The 20022-nt window shown below is 33.6% G+C and overlaps 2 protein-coding genes across 2 annotated transcripts; both read left to right on the forward strand.

Annotated features, from left to right (window-relative positions):
- Positions 1 to 1297: 1297 nt before the first annotated feature.
- LOC100801335 (double-strand break repair protein MRE11) lies at positions 1298 to 12209 on the forward strand. Its single transcript, XM_003539533.5, has 20 exons — positions 1298 to 1756; positions 2247 to 2337; positions 4015 to 4134; positions 4404 to 4472; positions 4568 to 4659; positions 4845 to 4947; positions 5034 to 5141; positions 5247 to 5309; positions 5474 to 5545; positions 5883 to 5960; positions 6302 to 6364; positions 6460 to 6520; positions 6871 to 6953; positions 7853 to 7966; positions 8146 to 8223; positions 8471 to 8542; positions 8660 to 8892; positions 10448 to 10565; positions 10781 to 10972; positions 11563 to 12209. Exons 1-20 carry the CDS (start codon positions 1455 to 1457, stop codon positions 11593 to 11595), a joined length of 2145 nt encoding a protein of 714 aa, XP_003539581.1. The 5' UTR covers positions 1298 to 1454; the 3' UTR covers positions 11596 to 12209.
- A 3905-nt stretch (positions 12210 to 16114) lies between these two features.
- On the forward strand, positions 16115 to 17972 carry LOC100779387 (chlorophyll a-b binding protein 13, chloroplastic-like). The gene is given in 3 exon segments (NM_001253951.2): positions 16115 to 16355; positions 16465 to 16626; positions 17249 to 17972. Coding segments are annotated over 3 exon segments (807 nt in total). The 5' UTR covers positions 16115 to 16220; the 3' UTR covers positions 17759 to 17972.
- The last annotated feature ends 2050 nt before the right edge of the window (positions 17973 to 20022 follow it).

Genomic DNA, 20022 nt, shown 5'->3' on the forward strand with positions numbered 1-20022 from the left:
ACATATGACATTGATTGAAGTATGACTTTTTATTACCAAAATGTCTTTTCAAAATAATGTATACTATTTTGGAAGTATATCTCTAAAACTATGATTCATACTTCCATAAATGTATTTCCAAAACTGTTAATCACATTTCTAGAGAGATACTTCCAAAATAGTATACGCTATTTTGAAAAGAAATTTTTGTAAATGAAAAGGGGTCCCAAGGAATGTACTCTTTTAAGGAAAAAAGGTATAATGGGTAATTAGGAGGTAAAAAGGGGATATGTGAGTGTATTTATAAAAAATAGGAAATGTGAATAGCAAGTGCTAGTTCTTAAATTATGGATTTGGGTGTTGGGCCCTGTGAGAGGAAATAGTGAATCTGCTCTGAATTCGAATTAGGCAGCAAGGTTTGGAAAAAAGTGAAGTAGATGTGCAAAGGGGAGATACTTTCCAATTTTGGGCCGAAAAAAAGTTTTAAAAAAAGGTGTTTTGATTTAAAATCATTTTTTTTTATTTTTAATTATAAATATCATATTTGTTCGCTTTATTTCTTATATTTTAAAAAATGAATAAAATTTTAAAAACAAGAAAATATAAAAATATTTTTTTTTTTATAATTTAAAAGGAAACATATAAAAATATTTTTTTCAACTTAATATCCTTACGCTTTGTTGGATTAAGAGTTAAATAAAAAGAAAAGAAACAAGAAGGAAATAGAAAAAAAAAAGAGAAATATAGTAGACAAGATGTTTATTTGAATAGGTAAAAATAAGAAGGAAAGAAGTAGATAATTATTTTCTCTCCTTGTTTGGATGAGTGGAAAAAAATTATAGAAAAATATTTTATACTAATTAAAAAATTATTTAATTATTTTTAAAATAAATTTATTTATTATTTTCATGTGATATTAATATTTTTAAGAAATTAAATAAAAAGTGAAAATGATAAAGATCATTTTCCTCCTATTTTCTACCAATTTGAAGAGAAGTGTTTTTTTTGGTGGATTCCAATAAGTTAAATTCTTCCTTTGTTATTTTTTTTCTCTCAAACAAATGATGGAATTTTAATATTCATAAAGTATATAGTCCACTACACCAACAGTAGTAACCGATTACAAATTATCTTTTGGTATATAATAAATAAAATAAAATATATTTTTAATCTTTATATTTTTGTTGAATCTTTTTTTAATCTCTAAATTTTTATATAATGTAATTTAGTCAAGAACTTTATAAAAAAAAGTGTTTTTAATCCCTGGATTCTATCGTGGTATTTTCACAAAATTTACTAAAATCAGAAGAAAAAAAATAACGAAGAAGGAAAACAAAAAGGTCCCGCCCATTCTGACAAAACTCCGGAGCTAATACGACGCCGTTCTGTTCCCTTCACCCAAATTTCTGCACAACACTGACTGATACAGTATCACACAACAACACTGCAATTCCTTTTTCCCTCGAGCAACGACGATGGAGGACGCGGAAGCGGCGAACACGCTTCGCATTCTGGTGGCGACGGACTGCCACCTCGGTTACATGGAGAAGGATGAGGTGCGCCGCCACGACTCCTTCCACGCCTTCGAGGAGATTTGCGCCGTCGCCGAGCGCCACCGCGTCGACTTCGTCCTCCTCGGCGGCGACCTCTTCCACGAGAACAAGCCCTCTCGCTCCACGCTCGTCAAGGCCATCGAGATTCTCCGCCGCTACTGCCTCAACGACCGCCCCGTCCCCTTCCAGGTCGTCAGCGACCAGACGCTCAATTTCCAGAACGCGTCAGTTTCTCCTTCTCTCCTTGATGACACGTGATTGTCTGTGCGGTTCTTATGTCGTGTTTGGAATCACGTTTGAAACGTGAATGCTATAGCTATTATAGCTTATGAAAATACGTCCCCAAACATGGAACCGAACATGTTATTAGGTGCATGTTTGGTCTCACGTTAGAGAATTGATTGCGAGTCCAGAATTGATTTTAAATAAATTTTCGTGTGTTTGATTTTATGTTTGAGAAGAATTCAGAATTGATTCTAAATTAAAACTTTGAGTAGTTTTTGGATAATAATTTTTATACTAAGTTTTTATAATAAAAATAAAAACATCCAAACCTATATCTCACCACTTCAAAATCAATTTTAACCAAACTCAATTTTGCAAAATCATTTTTGCTGACACTTATCCAAACACACTCTAGATGGATGCTGGTTCGGTGGATGTGAAGATTATTAGGGATTGAATTTGAGTGAGTGATTGAGGCTTGTTCTGCAGGTTTGGTCATGTGAACTATGAGGATCCTCACTTCAATGTTGGATTGCCGGTATTTACTATTCACGGAAACCATGACGATCCTGCTGGCGTGGTATGAGTTGCTGCTTATCTGTAATTTTGGACTTGTTTTTCTTTTGACTTGGTTTGTTTGTTTGTTGCTGCATTTAGAATGTGTTTGATTAAGAAGGAAGATGATACATAGATGTTATATTTGGGGAATTCGTATGTGTTTATGGAAATGATTGATTATTTTATAAGTTGTCGAGTTGGAAGGTTGAACATGCTTTATGGTGTGATTTGGTGGTTGAGAATTGAAATGCGTTTTGGTTTTAGTTGCAGCATTGGTTCCTATTACTTTATCATTGTTCAGAGTTTTGGCTGGATGAAATGAACTTTGAATAGCTAGGATTTCGGAGAACTTAAAGATTATTGAATGTTGGTTTTGGTGAACTTGGAAAATACTAGTGCACTTTTTGCTGGTTAAGGTTCTATACAATTAATACGTACTAGTATCTGGACTAGTATTTGTTTATTTGACCATTCTTTTTTATGTTTCAAGATGACATTGGATGAAGATATGTTGCTAGTGATAATTGCTTTGAATTTTTTTTTTTTAAATTTTAATAATGATTAGAGTTGTTGGTCTTGTACTTTGCATTGTGACAATATAAATTTAGAGTAAGTTGAAGAATATGTTGTTTAAACATACAAATCATTATTTAATGATACAACAATGGCCAAGGTAGAGATTTAAAGGCTTGGATAATTCTAACCTCATGAGCTACCTTTTGGGGTTGAGTCAGGTCTAGCCCTCTTAGAATGAGTTTGAGCCTAATTCAATTCCAAAAGTTAGTTCAAAGGGTAAGGGTTGACCCCCACTTATATACTCTATCTTGGCACTATCTATAGCCGATGTAGGACTGGGATTTTCCCAATACACTCTCAATACTTTTAGGCTTAGTGTGTGGATGACATGATGGGTGGCCTATTTAATGGATTTAGAATAGGTTCTGATACCATCTTAAAATGTGGATTTGAGTCTAACTCAACCTTAAAAGCTAGCTCACAAGGTGAAGGTTGTATCTTAGAATGTGGGTTTGAGCCTAACTCAACCCCAAAATCTAACTCATAGAATGAGGGTTGCCCCCACTTATATACTCTATCTTGGCACTATCTCTAGTCGATGTGGTATTTGGGTTTTTTCCGATAAGCCCTAATTCGAGATGGTATTAGAGCCTATTGTAAATTTGATACTGGGCCACCGACAACTGTTCAAGATGTACCTGGCCTGTGTCTTTCCCAATGCAGTCTAAATAGTCTTGCAACTTCCCCAATGCAATCTAAATAAAATCAGTCCTATAATCTCCATGCTCCAGATTACTAATCTTGAGCGTGAGGTTCTACTATAAAAATGGCCAATAGAAAGGTTTGGGCAATTTTCACCTCATGTTCTAGCTTTTGGAGTTGAATTGGACCTACTCCAAATTTAAGACATCTAAATTATAACACTAGGAAGACCTTATTTACATTTTTTTTCAGGAAGCAATTTGAATATACTGTTGAAGGGGGGATGATATTTTTTATTTCTTTTGTCTGTTGGGTTTCCTTCTGCCATGTGATAAAAAAATTCAATTAAATTTGAAGGAAACTGATCCCCCCCTCCTTTTAATTTAGCTTGATGTATATCTGACCACATTAACATTATTTACTGCTATTCTAAAGTCTAAATTACAACAAATGTGCTTTCTTTATTGAATGATTGTGACAGGACAACCTTTCTGTAGTCGATATTCTCTCGGCATGTAATCTAGTCAACTACTTTGGGAAAACAGTTCTTGGGGGTTCTGGTGTCGGTCAGATCACTATCCACCCTATTCTTATCAAGAAGGTTTGTGATTGAATAATGTTAATACCAGGATAAAGTATATTTAGTGAACCCTTTTTTTTTCCCTTTAGGAGCCTGTTTGGTTTTGTTTAACTTTCAGGGCAAGCTTTTTTCTTCCCCCTCAATCCTTCTCTGTAAGGTTTTAATTATAAGCTGTTTTGAGCACAAAATGAGCCAATGCAGTCACACTAAATTTAGGAAATAAAAGAAGAGAAAACTGGAATAGTTTAAAATCTCATTTTGTCCTGAGGCTGTATTTTTATGAATTGCAGGGTTCAACATCTGTAGCTCTGTATGGTCTGGGAAACATTAGAGATGAAAGGCTTAATAGGATGTTTCAAGTATGCCACTGATAAAATTTGCTTTCATGCAGTTCATCTATTTAACTGCTCTCCCATCTGGTTGTGATATATTATTTATTTATATTTATTTTCAGACACCGCATGCTGTTCAATGGATGCGACCTGAATCTCAGGAAGGGTGTCAAGTGTCTGATTGGTTCAACATTCTTGTACTTCATCAGAACAGGTTATGTCTTCCTGTCTGTCTATTTTAGGAGGTTGCATTTAATATCACTCATCAATGAAGATGTGTTGATTATCCTGAAATATAAATTTGACTTTGAAATTATTGATCTTGCAAATGATGTACTGTATCTGAGTTTTAGATTTAATCTCCTGATGACTGATCTTGTTTTCATTCATGGTATGTAGGGTTAAAACAAATCCAAAAAATGCAATAAATGAGCACTTCTTGCCACGCTTCCTAGACTTCATTGTGTGGGGCCATGAACATGAATGTTTGGTTGACCCGCAGGTGTGCTAATTATACTTGTCTTAAATGGGCCCAGATTGACATATGTTGTGTTCTGCAAAATTAATATGTATTTTAATTTTCTCCAGGAAGTTCCAGGAATGGGATTTCACATTTCACAACCAGGGTCATCAGTTGCTACATCACTTATTGATGGAGAATCAAAGCCGAAGCATGTACTTCTTCTGGAAATTAAGGTTGTATACTCGTCTATGTAATGATTATCTAAATGTCTCTCATAGTATCAGATCAGCGATTGTTGTTTTTATGGTCTAAGTGCTTGAATAAATGGTTCTTGACAGGGAAATCAATATCGCCCAACTAAGATACCTTTGATGTCTGTGCGGCCTTTTGAGTATACTGAGGTGAGCCAAAATACTAATATTATTTTTTTTTCCTTTGTAATTATTAATTACGTACAAAATTTACATTTCTCACTGCAATTTGAAGCAAAATGAATTGACCATATGGTTGACATTTGAAGCCATCCCACAGTTCTTCAATAATCATTAAAATCTTCATAATGCAGGTTATACTAAAAGATGAGCCGGACATTGATCCCAATGATCAAAGTTCTATTCTTGAACACCTAGACAAAGTGGTATGTGGGTTTGTTATATCGGATGAAAATTTTTCTGTTTTTTTTGCCATTTAATTTGCTGTGTCCTTTTGGTTGCTTACAAACTTCTTGTGGGAGAGACCTACCTAGGTATCTTTTGACCAAAGTCTTCCTCTTTGGTTCCTCATAGTGGTTATATTTATAATAAATCGTTCTTATTCAGTCGTGATGAAATTTATCTACTCTGCTTTAGAATCTGTTTTGGGACAATAGTGAAATTTGTGATTGGAACTTAGCTTCAATTTTCTTGAATTATTTTTTGCATGGATCAGTGATCATATGTATAGAAACTGTGTTTTGATATTAGAAAATGATTCAGGTTGGAAAACTTATAGAAAAGTCTAGTAAGCAGGTCATCAATAGAAAAGAACTCAAGCTTCCACTAATACGTATCAAGGTAATTTTTGTATACTGTAACTAGACTTTTGAATATCACGTCCAGATTGGATGACACTTTCATTTTGCTTTTCACCTAGCAGGAAGATAATTCTGTAATTCATTGTTTCTATAATATAATCTTATTGGTTTGATCTTTATTTTTCTTCTAGAAAATATAGTAATTTTCCTGATATTAAACCAATTAAACTCCATTCTTGATGCATGGAGTCAAGTCAGAGTTTATTACAAATGTTAATTTGAACTTCTATTCAGTCTATTGGCCATAATGGACATCTAATTGCCTTGGATATTACTTGATGTTTTCTAGCATGGCCTTAACTTCTACTTTGTGAATTACAGGTAGATTACTCTGGATTTATGACTATAAATCCTCAAAGATTTGGGCAGAAATATGTTGGGAAGGTAATTTCTATCCATCCCTCTTCATGAATTAGTGTGCTAATGTTGATTTTTCTTGAGGATTGTTTTCTACTGTTGATTAGTCATCCTTATACTAGGTTGCAAATCCCCAAGACATTCTCATTTTCTCAAAGGCTACAAAAAGGGCCAAGGTTGAAGGTAATTTGAGTTATTTTTATTTTTCATTCTTTACCAATTAGTTTGATTTGCGTGAGTTACTCCTCATTTCTATTGATTTTGTTATGATTAGAAATTTAGAATCAGCATTAGGGACAAATTGAAGGAATTGTGTTCTCTTGGCTGTTTGGCCATATTAAGAATCATGTGCAAGACATATGCAATCTTTTTTAAAAGTATAATACTAGTTGGTCTATTGGCATAATTTGATTTATTTATTTATTTATTGGTTTAATCATGTTACACAATTTTTTTAAAAAGGTGATGATCTCAATTCTCGACTAAAAAATGTGCAAATAAGTTTAGTTGACCCCACTCTTTCCTTTTGTTAGGAAAAATTGATGATTCAGAACGACTTCGTCCAGAAGAATTAAACCAACAGAACATAGAGGCTTTGGTTGCTGAAAGTAATCTGGTATTTTAATCATTTGAGTACTTGATTCCTTTCTGCTGTAAGTATCGTAGATAGTTTAGGATATGAAAAAATATCTCTTTCTATCTTGATACTTTCTTTTTTGAAAATGTTTCCTTATCTCCCTTTTTAGGCCTAATTGTTTATCCTATAAAAGGGAAGATTTGAGCTTGTATTGAAAATATACTGAATATATCAAAGTTCCTTTTCTTTGAACTCATTCTTTTCATTTATGGCTTTTATAGACCCTTCCTTTTTTGACAATAAACAGCCAAATATATTCATTTGTGACTCACTGATTGTGTACTTGAATTTTTCTGGAAATATTTAAAGGTTATATGATGCCCTTCATCAACAAAGGGTGCAATGAAATAAATATAATCATTAGAAATAAAGCTCACCTCAATCCGTCTTAATAGAGTTGAGAGAATTTGAGAGGAGAGAAAATTGAGATTGAGAAATCTGATATTATTCAACCCAACTAACATCAGATTACAATACTGTTTATATGGTTGGATAACTACCAACTACTCTATCTGTCAACTAACCTGGGTTAGTTGATACAGTTGTCACAAAGCTGTCAGCACTAACAGACTAAACTACTAACTATAACTAACTAGAGTAGTTAATGAATAACAGCTAAGTAAAGAACCACACTGCAAGTAATGAATACTCTTATACATCTGTCCATATTTGTTCACGTAATTTGAAACTTCATGAAAGTTCTAATTTATCACTGTTTAAGCCTGTTTTATTAGTTTTATAGTTTTACTAGATGGCTATATTAGTATCTGGGATTCTGGAATGACTTGAGCTTTCGTTAAAAAGGAATATGAATATAGCAATGTTAGTTCAGTTTAATTTTATTTTTTAATGTATCTAAACTCTTAATGGTTTTGCAGAAAATGGAGATACTGCCAGTTAATGATTTGGATATTGCATTGCAAAATTTTGTGAACAAAGATGATAAAATGGCATTTTACTCTTGTGTAAAATACAATATCGAGGAAACACGAGTGAGTACTCTATGTTGCATTTATCTGCCATATGCCTTTGTCTATATGATGCTGCTATGCTGGAACATCTGGTCCATATTTTGTTCCACAGCCTATTAAGATTGAATATATTCTAGTATGTTTTCATGTTATTGTCATAGTTCTTCCTCTTCTGATTGATGACTTTCATGCTTGTGTAGAATAAACTTGCTAAGGATTCAGACAACGTGAAGTTTGAAGAGGAAGATTTAATTGTTAAAGTTGGAGAATGCTTGGAGGTTAGAAGCTTCATCATTGTTGTTCATTATTCATTTAGAAATCAATTAATCTCCAACATAATCTAGGCACGACAGTTCCCTGTGTCCTTTTGCACCTCCATTGATCAGAATTTTGTTTGCACTGTTTGCAATTTTTGGGGCCTTCATAATTTTTACATGTTACCATGTGATGACAATGGTTTGATGGATGGAATGCTTATCGGAGTCTCATGAATGACTCTGTTGTTGGTTCTCTCTCTTATTCTAGGAACGTGTCAAGGAACGATCTGTACACTCCAAGGAACCCACACAGCTCACTGCTGATGCTCAACCATGGAAGGTAAACCCTACATGTGTATTATACTTGCTATAGCAATAGTGATGGAAAAGAAGTTTTTGCATTGGCAATATTATTATCTGTGACCTTCATTATTAGCTTTTCTCTAATTCCATGTAGGATTTCCAAGGCAGAAGTGCTGCTGGAACTGGAAGTGCAGTTTCCTTTAGTGATGATGAAGATGCCATGCCAGTATCTAGTTCAAAGCCAAGTACTAGAGGTCGAAAAGGGTCATCTGGTGCGTCTCAAACTACAACCAGAGGAAGGGGCAGGGGAAGAGGAAGAGGTAGAGGTTCCAGCACCATGAAGCAGACAACTATTGATGGAGCTTTAGGGTTTCGCGTTTCTCAGAGGTTGCTTTTCTTGCTAATAAATAAATCATTTCATAGCTTTTTTGAGTTCTTTGCAGCAAAGTTGTCAAACTTGAGAATTTTCTGCTTATAATACAAAAAGCATTCAACATTTCAATTCCCTAATAAAGAAAATTAGCAAATTACAATAATACAGTAACTTGATTGTACATTATGGTTCAACATAAAAATCATGCTGAAATATGAAATTCAACAAATTTATGGTTCGAAATATGTAAACCATAATCTAGAATATGAAAACTAATAAATATATGTTTAATGTGAAATATACTCCCCATATGATTACCATGCGGCCATTACAATTAGTATAATGAAACCATTATGTCAAATTGAAACTTTCAATTCATCAAATGCAATGTTAACAAGACTTTATAAAACCAATAGGGCAGAGAATGGAGGGCTTGTTACCAAAATAAAACCAGAAACAAAGTTTATAAATTAAAAAAACACACCAGTACAGAGGGCAGAGAATGGAGGGATGGCATTGGAGGCCATGCATGTTGCTTGCTGTCATATCAACTTGCAGCTCCGACTTGCTGCTCAGCTATTGTTGGACAGAGAGAGATGCAACATGGAGAAAGAGATGTGTGTAACAGAAGTTTGAAGCCTTCGACAGAACAGAGATGAAACACAGAATAACAGAGAGAGCCTTCCACATGGATGACAGAATTGCAAGAGATTGAACGGAGATGAAAAGCACAAGATGGGTGTCATCAACAATGATTGAAATTGTGAATTGGGTGTTGTGAAATTTGCCTCTGCCGGTGCCCTAACGTTATTAATGTCAGTTGCACCTCAGAATGGCCAACATGAGCGTCATTTTGGGTCAGATTTTGGTTCCAAGAATTGTAACCCATCCCTGCAATCGCAAGTTGGAGGGAGTCTGGACTAGTTTGCGTGAGTTTACCTGAGCCCACCAAGAAACTAGTTTGCATGCTAGTTGAACGGATTGATGGCCACAAAATTGTGAACTCGTCCGATTCTACGAGTTCACCCACGAGTTTAACAACCATGCTTTGCAGCAAAATAAAATCCAGAAAGGACATGGAAATAATGACAACTGAAAAACTTCACATTTTTTATGTTTATTTGTATTTATTTACGAAAATTTCTAATTTAATAAATTTGTCTTTAGAGCAGAATATCCCTTCTTTTTTGTAACTTATTATTGGTGGCCAATGGACACCCAAGGGTCATTGTGTCAAATTTTTTTGTCACTGAAATTTGGTCTCTCATATTGCTAAAGACTAGAAAAAAAAATAGGTGTACATGATAAGCCACAGAAGAGATATGCTCCAACCTTATCCCTCAGAGGTTAGCATTCTGATATCTGACTTGGGATTTGTTCCATGCATCCTGTTGCTGCATGTATGTTGGCCAATGTGGACAGGGTGTTTTTAAGAACATGCATGAAAATAATTTAATGAAGGATAAGTTTTCCCCATTGATGGGTTTATAAAGTCACTTTGATATTCTACTGATGATGCCTTGACAACCGTGGGTAGGTATTCATCATGATTTCATTGACTTAATGCAGGTCTGCATCAGTTGCTGCAGCAACTGCCATCCGAAGTGGTGCTGACGATGATAACTTGGCTTCTGCTTCAAGTGATGATGCCAATAAAAATGATGTTGAAGAGATCGATGATAGTTCGGTATACATGAAGCTAATTCCTTGTGTATTGTATTCCTTAGTTTGTAATACCTACAAATATGAAGTATTGGTTAGGCTCTTTGATTGAGTGCTTGCCAGTCTGATACCTACAAAACCTGACGGTTTCATGCATGCTATGAATTGTAACTTTTCACTGAAGCATCCTTGACATGCTCAACGATTAGTAAGTTGAATCTACTGCATCTTATATCACAGGAAAATGAATCCAATCTACCAGGACAGAAGAGGGCTGCTTCAAAGGGAAGAGGTAGAGGATCTACACAGTCTTCTAAACGCGGAAGGAAATCAGATAACTCTTCAATCCATAGAATGCTCGTGAACAATGATGATGACGATGACGATGACGACACCGACATCAGAAAGAGATTAAATAAGTCTCAACCTCGGGTATGTTTCTCCTGTTATTTCTTGACTTGTTTCTGATTAGGATATAAGTTACCATTTTCCATTCAAAACATTTATTTGAATAGATGGTGATCCACAGTGTCCTTACTCAGTCAACACTCTTTGTGCTACCCATAGTACTCCTAGGAGAGCAGAAAGATTTGAAAATTATGCTTGTGTGTTGGCTGGCAATGACTGTGATATACCAAATGAAGTGTCACCAAAAAGTTGCTTGGGATACTTATGATGTGTCAGTGTCACCCTTAAGACGAGCACAATTCAGAAATTTCTGCAACTGGTATTAGCAAACCAAAAATTTTCTTGGGATATTTTTTATATCAAATTATTTTATTCACTTCCTATATATGAATTTAATTAGATGTAAATTACTCGACGAGAATTGATTGGTACTTAGCGGTCTGCTATCCTGTAGTTCAACCATGTTGCCAAGGTCTCTGATGTAACTCTAGTAAATGTAAAATACACCTGTGGTTGATATTGGAAATTTATTTTTCTACAATGTACTTTCTCAAATTCTTAACTTTTTGGAGTTGTGTCATTTCTTGGAACTAAGCCCTTTCTCCTGTTTCTAGGTTACTAAAAGCTATGGAGCTCTAAGAAGGTGAACAATCTGTTAGATGTGATGTTTTCTACCAGCCCCGGTATCAAGATAAATGCTGTCATAGGCTGAATTAATAGCTGTATTACATTATATAGTAAAATATTGAGTGAGTGTGAGTTCGACTAGCTTAGTAACGTCTTGCCTGAGATTCGGAGATACACCGGTTCAGCAGAATAGAGTTAAGTAATGTTATATGTGGGCACTGACGAAAGCAAACCCAGCTCGAGAATGGGTTCTGCAGCATTGCAGCCAGGTTGTGTTATGCTGAATGCTTTCTTTGTCTGGCCAACTACTTAAGAAGTTGTTCTTGAGTTTCAATGACTACTTACAAGAATTGTGTTCAACACAAGAAGTTTTAGGGTTGTCGGCTCTAGACCAGAACCCATTTAGTAGTGGGCCACTTCCTGATTTTTCTAGGCTTTCATACTTAAAGACATTGAGACTTCAAAATACCAACATTGTTGGGCCATTATCATTTGACCACTTGCCCCATCTTGATGTTTTGGATCTAAGTTTAAACCATTTGAGTGGACCAATTCCTATGTTCAAGGTCACTAAATTTGCCTCATTATACTATTTGGACCTTTCCAACAATGAATTGAGTGGGAAGCTTTCATATACTATTGGTCAACTTTTTAATCTCATACTTGTATCTCTCTTGGAATAAGTTGAATGGTATCATTAGTGAAGCGCACCTATTACGCTTATCTAGATTGAGGATATTGGATGTGAGCCAAAATTCGCTTTCATTCAATTTAAAACCACATCGGGTTCCACCTTTCCAATTGTATGCTTTCCTTGCATCATCATGCATTTTGGGGCCTCAGTTTCCAACGTGGCTCAAATATCAAAGGACACTTGAGGCGCTGGAAATCTTTAATGACAGTATTATAGATTCATTTCCTAAATGGCTTTGGATCGTATCTTCAAATTTGTCATAATTGAATGTTTCACATAATAAACTTGGTGGAGACTTACCACCAAGTATAAAAACAGAGCATGCTCATATATGGGATTAAAGTTTCAACAATTTGTCTGGTCCATTGCCTTTTTTTCGGGGATCATATCCAGATGGCTTTTTTCTCTCAAATAATGTTATCAGGGGCTGTGTCTTCCTTTTGTGTAATGTTGTCGATATCTTTGACTTATTTTGGCCTCTTTAGTAACTTACTAACAGGGCAACAACCAAAATGCTGGGAGAAATTTCAAAATTTAAAAGTTTTGAACTTGGCAAATAATAGTTTTTCGGGGAGAATCCCTGAGACATTTGGCACTTAACGACAAATTGAGTCAATGCACTTAAATAGCAACACCTTCTCTGGTGAAATTCTATCTTTGACTCTTTGCAGAGGTTTAAAATTCATTAATTTTGGGGATAACATTCTGGAAGGAACATTACCAACATGGATAGGCCATAACCTTGATGGTTTGATTGTTTTGCGTTTACGAGGTAATAAGATCCACGGAAGCATACCCATAAGTTTGTGTAATCTGTCATTTCTTCAAGTATTGGATCTCTCCACAAACAATTTTACAGGAAAAATGCCACAATGCCTAAGTCATATAACTACTCTGTCAAATATGAAGTTTCTAAGAAAAACCAATTTCTATGACGTATGTATTAAAAGTGTTTCTTTTGTGGATGAAATGATATTGAGATGGAAACGAGAGAACAGAGAATATGGGAGAATTCTTGGACTTATGACAATCATTGATCTTTCTCTTAACCACTTTACAGGAGAGATACCCCAAGGTATAACAACACTTACGGCGCTAGCTGGATTAAACCTTTCAGGAAATAATCTCACGGGATTCATTCTTATCAAGAAACCATCTTTATGGTAGAATACCAGCAAGCTTTTCAAATTTGAGTTTTATCAAAATTATATCAAAATTAATTGTCACAAAATTTATTATTTAAGTTTTATGATAAAATATCATCAAGCAATATAAAAAAAAAACATACGGATTAGTTAATCTATGACTTATATCAAAATTAATTGTCACAAAATTTATTATTTAAATTTATATGCACATTAAATATATATTAAAAATTTTAGTGTTATATATAACAACATTATTTATTTTATAATATAATTGGCCTATTAACTCAATTGGTTAAAACATTGTACTAATAACACAAGAGTCACATGTTAAAAAAAAAAGCACATACAAATTAGCTAATCCGTATGAGGCTTACCAATTAGGCTCATACAGATTAGCCAATCCGTATTCCTTTTACAGAAGGGTAAAATAGGAAGATCATACAATTGCTAAATGTACCAACAATTTTGTAGGACAATTTTATAGGGTGCACATAGCAATGCCCAAATGACATTAATGAAAATAAGGATGAACTCCTAAACTTTGGGTTTTACATCAGCATAGGGGTTGGATTTTGGGGTGTTTGTGCAACCTTAATTATAAAAGGTTCACGGAGACATGCCTACTTTCAGCTCACGAACAACACAAAAATGATTGGGTATGTGTAACGGTTATTATTTTTACAGTCAGAATGAAAAAAGAGATTTCAAATCCAAAATTAAAAGGTAAAGTATTTGACACCTCTTATTTTACTAACTATTCAATGCTTATTGTGCATGGTGCACCAATGCTAGTTGACTAGTTGAGTTGATGTATTTGTTTTTTTAACATTTGGTAGGTAAGACAATGATGCTGCAATGTCTTGGTTAACTTGAAGGGGGGCATCTGTACCATTTGACACATGTAGTTGTGTAAGTTTTGTGACTGATTTTGTGTTAAATTATGACTAATTAGAAAAAATCAGTGGGGTGTCACAGATGTATTTAGTTTTTTTTGTTAATATATTTGTATGACTGAAAATAATTTAATACTGTATTATCCTAAGAAGCATTCTTTTTATAGAATCTTAAGAAGCATTTAACAAAGTGACAAAAAAAGATTTTCTTTTGTATTAATTATTTACATATTGAAACAGTATTAGATGAAAATGAGTATTTATATCATACAAACTGTAATTTATATCATACAAACTTAAGTGTATGAAATTTTTATAATAATAATAATAATAAGTGTTAGCAACATATTATCTCATACACTCTTTTAAATATTTTCTCTTTCATTCGTTGAAATATATTAAAAATCATTAGATAAAATCATTAAATAAAATCTGGCACCTACAAAAATTTATAATTTCCAATAAGTTTCAAGTAACAAAAGAGAACATGTTCAAAAGTATAATAATAATAATAATAATCTCATGCATCGGTAATATTAATTATGCAAATCTACTCTTGCTATATTATTTTCTGAAATGTTTTGCTGGAATTGTTCAGAAGAAAGTTAGAGAAGAATATATCAGTTTGTTGATACTTAACCAACCTCTAATTTCTGCAAGGAATAGATGATCAGTTATCGTGATTATTAGATTATGTTATATAAAATTATAAGGAAAAAGCATTATTGAGATTGTACGGGCTTTCTCCACTAGTATTCAGTAATTGGTGGAGCTTTTGTGTAACTTACAGTTTTTTTAGCTAATTTTAATAAAATTTTAATTGAAGTTTATCAGAATAAATCATTTTTATCTATTTTATGAGATAATTTTTTGTGTAATAAAAATTTATTAAATTTATGCTTAATTAAACCGCTTATCCATTCGCACGCTAAATTATGTTCTCGTCAAGTTAAATTATGTCTGACTGAAAATACGGCAAAAAAAAAACTTATTTTGGTAAATTATTTTTCAAACATATTTAAATTCAAATTTTAAATATTGAATTTAATCTGTGGTTCTGTGCTGCACATAGGTCAGAGTTGCTCAATTTAAAGAATCGTTTAGAATGACTAAAGATAATAATTGCTATATCACATTATTAAATAAACAAACGACTTGGGATAGCAGCTTGTCACCACTGGTTTTGCGATTCTACGGCAGCCAGACTTTGCTAAATCGTGTTGGTGAGGGATTGGAACTATTTTACACATTGTCTTGTCTTTATTTACAACATTTTTTAATCACTTGCTTGCTGAAAACAATAATTTTAACATTTCGACTTTTTCGTGGTGTTAAAAAAGATATATGGAATTAAGCAAATAATTAAACCATGACTTTACTGTAACGTGTAAGATAACCAACACACACACACACATATATATATATATATATATATATAAGATAGCTGTTTGATAAATTGAATATAAGGTAGCCATGAATTTATTCTTTAATCTTTTTCTAAAGCATTAACGGTCTTAAAAGATATTTGATTGAAATAATATATGATAGAGGTGTTAGACCTAAGGTGGGTGTGCCATCTTAAATATTCTTAATTTCAAATATAAGGTTAAAAAAGAAAAATGAGATAGTTGAATACATATAGACAAATGATCTGGTGGGAAAAGATAAAGTGTGGATAGAAAGATATGAGTAAGAGATACATAAAATCCTTTAAAGCCTTCCCATTGGTTGCTCCAAACCACACCATCCCCACCACCAGCTCACACTAAAGTGTTTCTAGCCACAAATCTCTCTGATTCTCTTTCCCTACATATTGATGTTACACTCTTCCACACATTTCTCTTTAAACCAATTAGTTATCTTCTATTTTTCAAGTAACTTAAGGTTTCAAACCTAGGAAGTTGGAAGTCATGGCAGCAACATTGATGGCAGCAACAACAAGTTCTGGTACTCTTAAAGCAACTCCTTTCCTTGGCCAAGGCAAGGGTGCCAATGCCAATGCTCTTAGGGATGTTGTCTCCATGGGAACTGGGAAGTACACCATGGTACTCTTCTTCTTCATGTTTTATGTTTTACTATCACAAAAGTTTTATGGTGTTGATTACGTAGTGTGGTTGATATGTTATTTGGGTTTGTGTTTTGTGAACATTTCAGGGCAATGATTTGTGGTATGGACCAGACAGAGTGAAATACTTGGGACCCTTCTCAGCTCAGACCCCTTCATACTTGAAAGGAGAATTCCCTGGGGATTATGGATGGGACACTGCTGGCTTATCTGCTGACCCAGAAGCATTTGCCAAGAACAGGGCTCTTGAGGTAGTTTTTTAGCATTAAACTCAAACAAATGGTTCTTTCTCATTAATTTTTAAAAAAACAAACAAACTAATTTAGTATAGTACAGAAGGTTCTAACTGATTTTACTTTAATTTTAAGGTTCTAAACTTCCATTACTCTTTTACAACAAGAGTCTTCTTTATTTGATTATGGGCTTCTATCATTTGTTATAGTGAGACCAATTAATGATGGAGCAAATTTTCTTTTGACTATTACTAGTTACTACTCTTAATTTGATAAGGATGAATTATTGACTTGCTTCTTATAGTTGTCCTTGTCTTAAGTTTTAGTCTTTATATGATAAAACTTTAAGTTTTAGTTCTCACACATAAAATTAATGTTTTGGTCCTTGTGGCTAATACTATAGTAGAATTTTTTGAAAGTGTAAAACCGCAGAGTGATAAACTGCTAAAAGAAATTGTGTGGGAACAAAAGTTACAATTTTCTCGTATAGAAACTAAAATTATGAAGACAAATATAGGAACTAAGTGAATATTTTGACCATATGTTAGACAAGGGGGGATCATACATGTCAAGTGTCATAATTTTAATGAAAGTGATTTTTCCCTAATGATAACACTAAATTGTTATTATGTGGTACAAGGTGATCCATGGGCGATGGGCCATGCTTGGAGCACTAGGATGCATCACCCCAGAGGTGCTAGAGAAGTGGTTGAGAGTGGACTTCAAGGAGCCAGTGTGGTTCAAAGCTGGAGCCCAAATATTCTCCGAAGGTGGGCTTGACTATTTGGGAAACCCAAACCTTGTCCATGCACAAAGCATCCTGGCAGTGCTGGGCTTCCAAGTTATCCTAATGGGCCTTGTTGAAGGGTACCGCATCAATGGGCTTGATGGGGTGGGAGAGGGCAATGACCTCTACCCTGGGGGCCAGTACTTTGACCCACTGGGCCTAGCTGATGACCCAGTCACTTTTGCTGAGCTCAAAGTCAAGGAGATCAAGAATGGAAGGTTGGCCATGTTCTCTATGTTTGGATTCTTTGTTCAAGCTATTGTCACTGGAAAAGGTCCATTGGAGAACCTTTTGGACCACCTAGACAACCCTGTGGCCAACAATGCTTGGGTCTATGCCACTAAGTTTTCCCCAGGGTCTTAAAATGTATATGACTTCTTCTTCCCTAATCCCTATGATCCCATCCCTCGTGCTTACCTTTGTGATTTATGTGTAGATTATATGATCACAATAATTGTTGGATTAGTGTACTTCTTAAGGACTAAGGTTCAATTTAAACCTCGGATGTCTCTTGTTTGTTAATATAGTTTTGTCTGAAGCAACCAATGAGAAAGGTATAGCAATGTTGAAGTCGGGATGCAATGTTTAAAGAGAATTTGATACTCTCTTTTAACACTTTCAATTATTGATTGGTGTTTATATGAATTCTATTAATTCAGAGTCAAGACTCATTAAATTATGTCTAGTTAAACTCAATTCAATTGATAATAAAGAATATATTAAAAAGAAAATATTTTTAAAAAAGGTTAAAGAGTGTGTTTTAACACTGTGTTGCGTTATTGGTTCAAGTAGTATTAAATAAGATCTTCGATTTGAATATATAAATAAAAATAAATATGATTAAGACAAAAAATCTCATTAAAAACGGTGAGTCAAATTTTCTAAAAAAAAAATAGTCATCATGAAGTTTATAGGTATTTTGTGCTACTCACACTACTGTTGACTTCTCTTCCCCAAAAAATAATAATGTGTTTTAACAGTGAGTTTCGTTGAGCATTTTATCACGTTGAAAATTTACGTACATAGGCCTTGAGGTTACTATAAGATGTACTGGAAGAAACACTCGTTGTTCACTTTTTCAGTAGTGGAATTTGACCAATTATTCTAAGAGGGTCCAAGTAGTAAGAGAGAGAGAGAGAGATTCAATATTCAAAGCAACATAATTATATAACTCAAAAAATAAAATAACAAGAAAGTAATGAAAATAACAACACATATTAAACTAATCCAAATAAAAAATCTACGTTATTAAAAGATTATGACTCAGAATTCATAGAATAATACATTGAAACAAGCACAAAGATAGATTTACAAACCTTGACAAAATACAATCTTTTTTATTCTAGACAATATAATCCTAGTTTAAAACACAATAATAAAATTACTAAAAACTATATATCATTCAGTATAGTGCCATGTTGAGAGTAGCATTTTTTTCTAAATAGATTTAACTAATTTAAGAGGGGGGGAAATTCTTACCTCTACGATCGAGTAGCACAGCCAACAATACTCCTTGCTTTTCCCTTTCTTCTTGCAGCACCAAGCCATATTTAATCGGTGGTAACAATAAATCACAACACTTCTCAGCCTTCTCTGCTCTTTCACTTAGCAAGTAAACAATGTCAATAGGCAATGAGGTTTTGTTTTCACTTTAACATATCTAGCTTCTCGGGTAAGTTGGGTTTGTGACTTCCCGAGAAAGCTTTTTTTTTTTTATTACAAAACAATTATTATTATTTAAAATAAACGATATTTTGGATAAATTTTTCCATCAACATTTATAGCATGAATATAATTTATTAATTTTAATAATCACCAATTTTAAAATATCAAATATTTAATGAATTTTTTGAGATATGAAATGTTTTTTTAATTAATGGTTTCTATTTTTAATTTCTTACGGTTGACCCTTTTAAGTTTCTTTTGTTTCAAATAAATTCCTTTCATGTTTTAGTGGCATACTTTATCTCTCTGAAAGTATATTGCAAATATGAGGATTCTGTATGGGTGCTTAACTATAATATTGAAAAGGATTAATTGAGAAGACATTTTTTTAGCTTTTGTAGAGTTTTTTTTTTTTAAGGAGCTTTTGTAGAGTTCAAGAAAATAATCAATAATAACAATAAATCAAATGAATTGTTTGAAAAAAGTGTTAGGAAAGTAAAATGCCAATGATTACAAAGGTTTAAAGAAAGTTAAAAGAAAAGTTGAAAAGTTATCTAAAAAGAAAGTGGATATCCTATCAACATTTTTTTTACCCATAACAATTAAAGATGGTATTAAAGATTTACAATAATTTATTATCCTGTTCAAGTTAGACCCCATGATATAAATTGGCATAAATGTCACCAATAAATAAATAAAAGTTTTAGCTTTTAATAAGTATTGGCATATCATGAGCCATGAGGTGTAGGTGAGAAATTGAGAAGTCACGAATATTTAGATTTTGCTTATGTGACTTAAAAAGTTAAAAATAAAAGATGAAGTTAAGATGATATCTTTATGCAAAATCGGGAATGCAGAATCCTGCTCAGAGCTGATTTTTGAGCTTCTCTCATTCTTGCAACTGGCTCAAATAAACCGTATGGCCATGGTGGTGTGGGGAATACGGAGGAGACGAAATGATA

The sequence above is a fragment of the Glycine max genome, chromosome 12 (genome assembly GCF_000004515.6).
Source record: "Glycine max cultivar Williams 82 chromosome 12, Glycine_max_v4.0, whole genome shotgun sequence".
Taxonomy (NCBI): domain Eukaryota; kingdom Viridiplantae; phylum Streptophyta; class Magnoliopsida; order Fabales; family Fabaceae; genus Glycine; species Glycine max.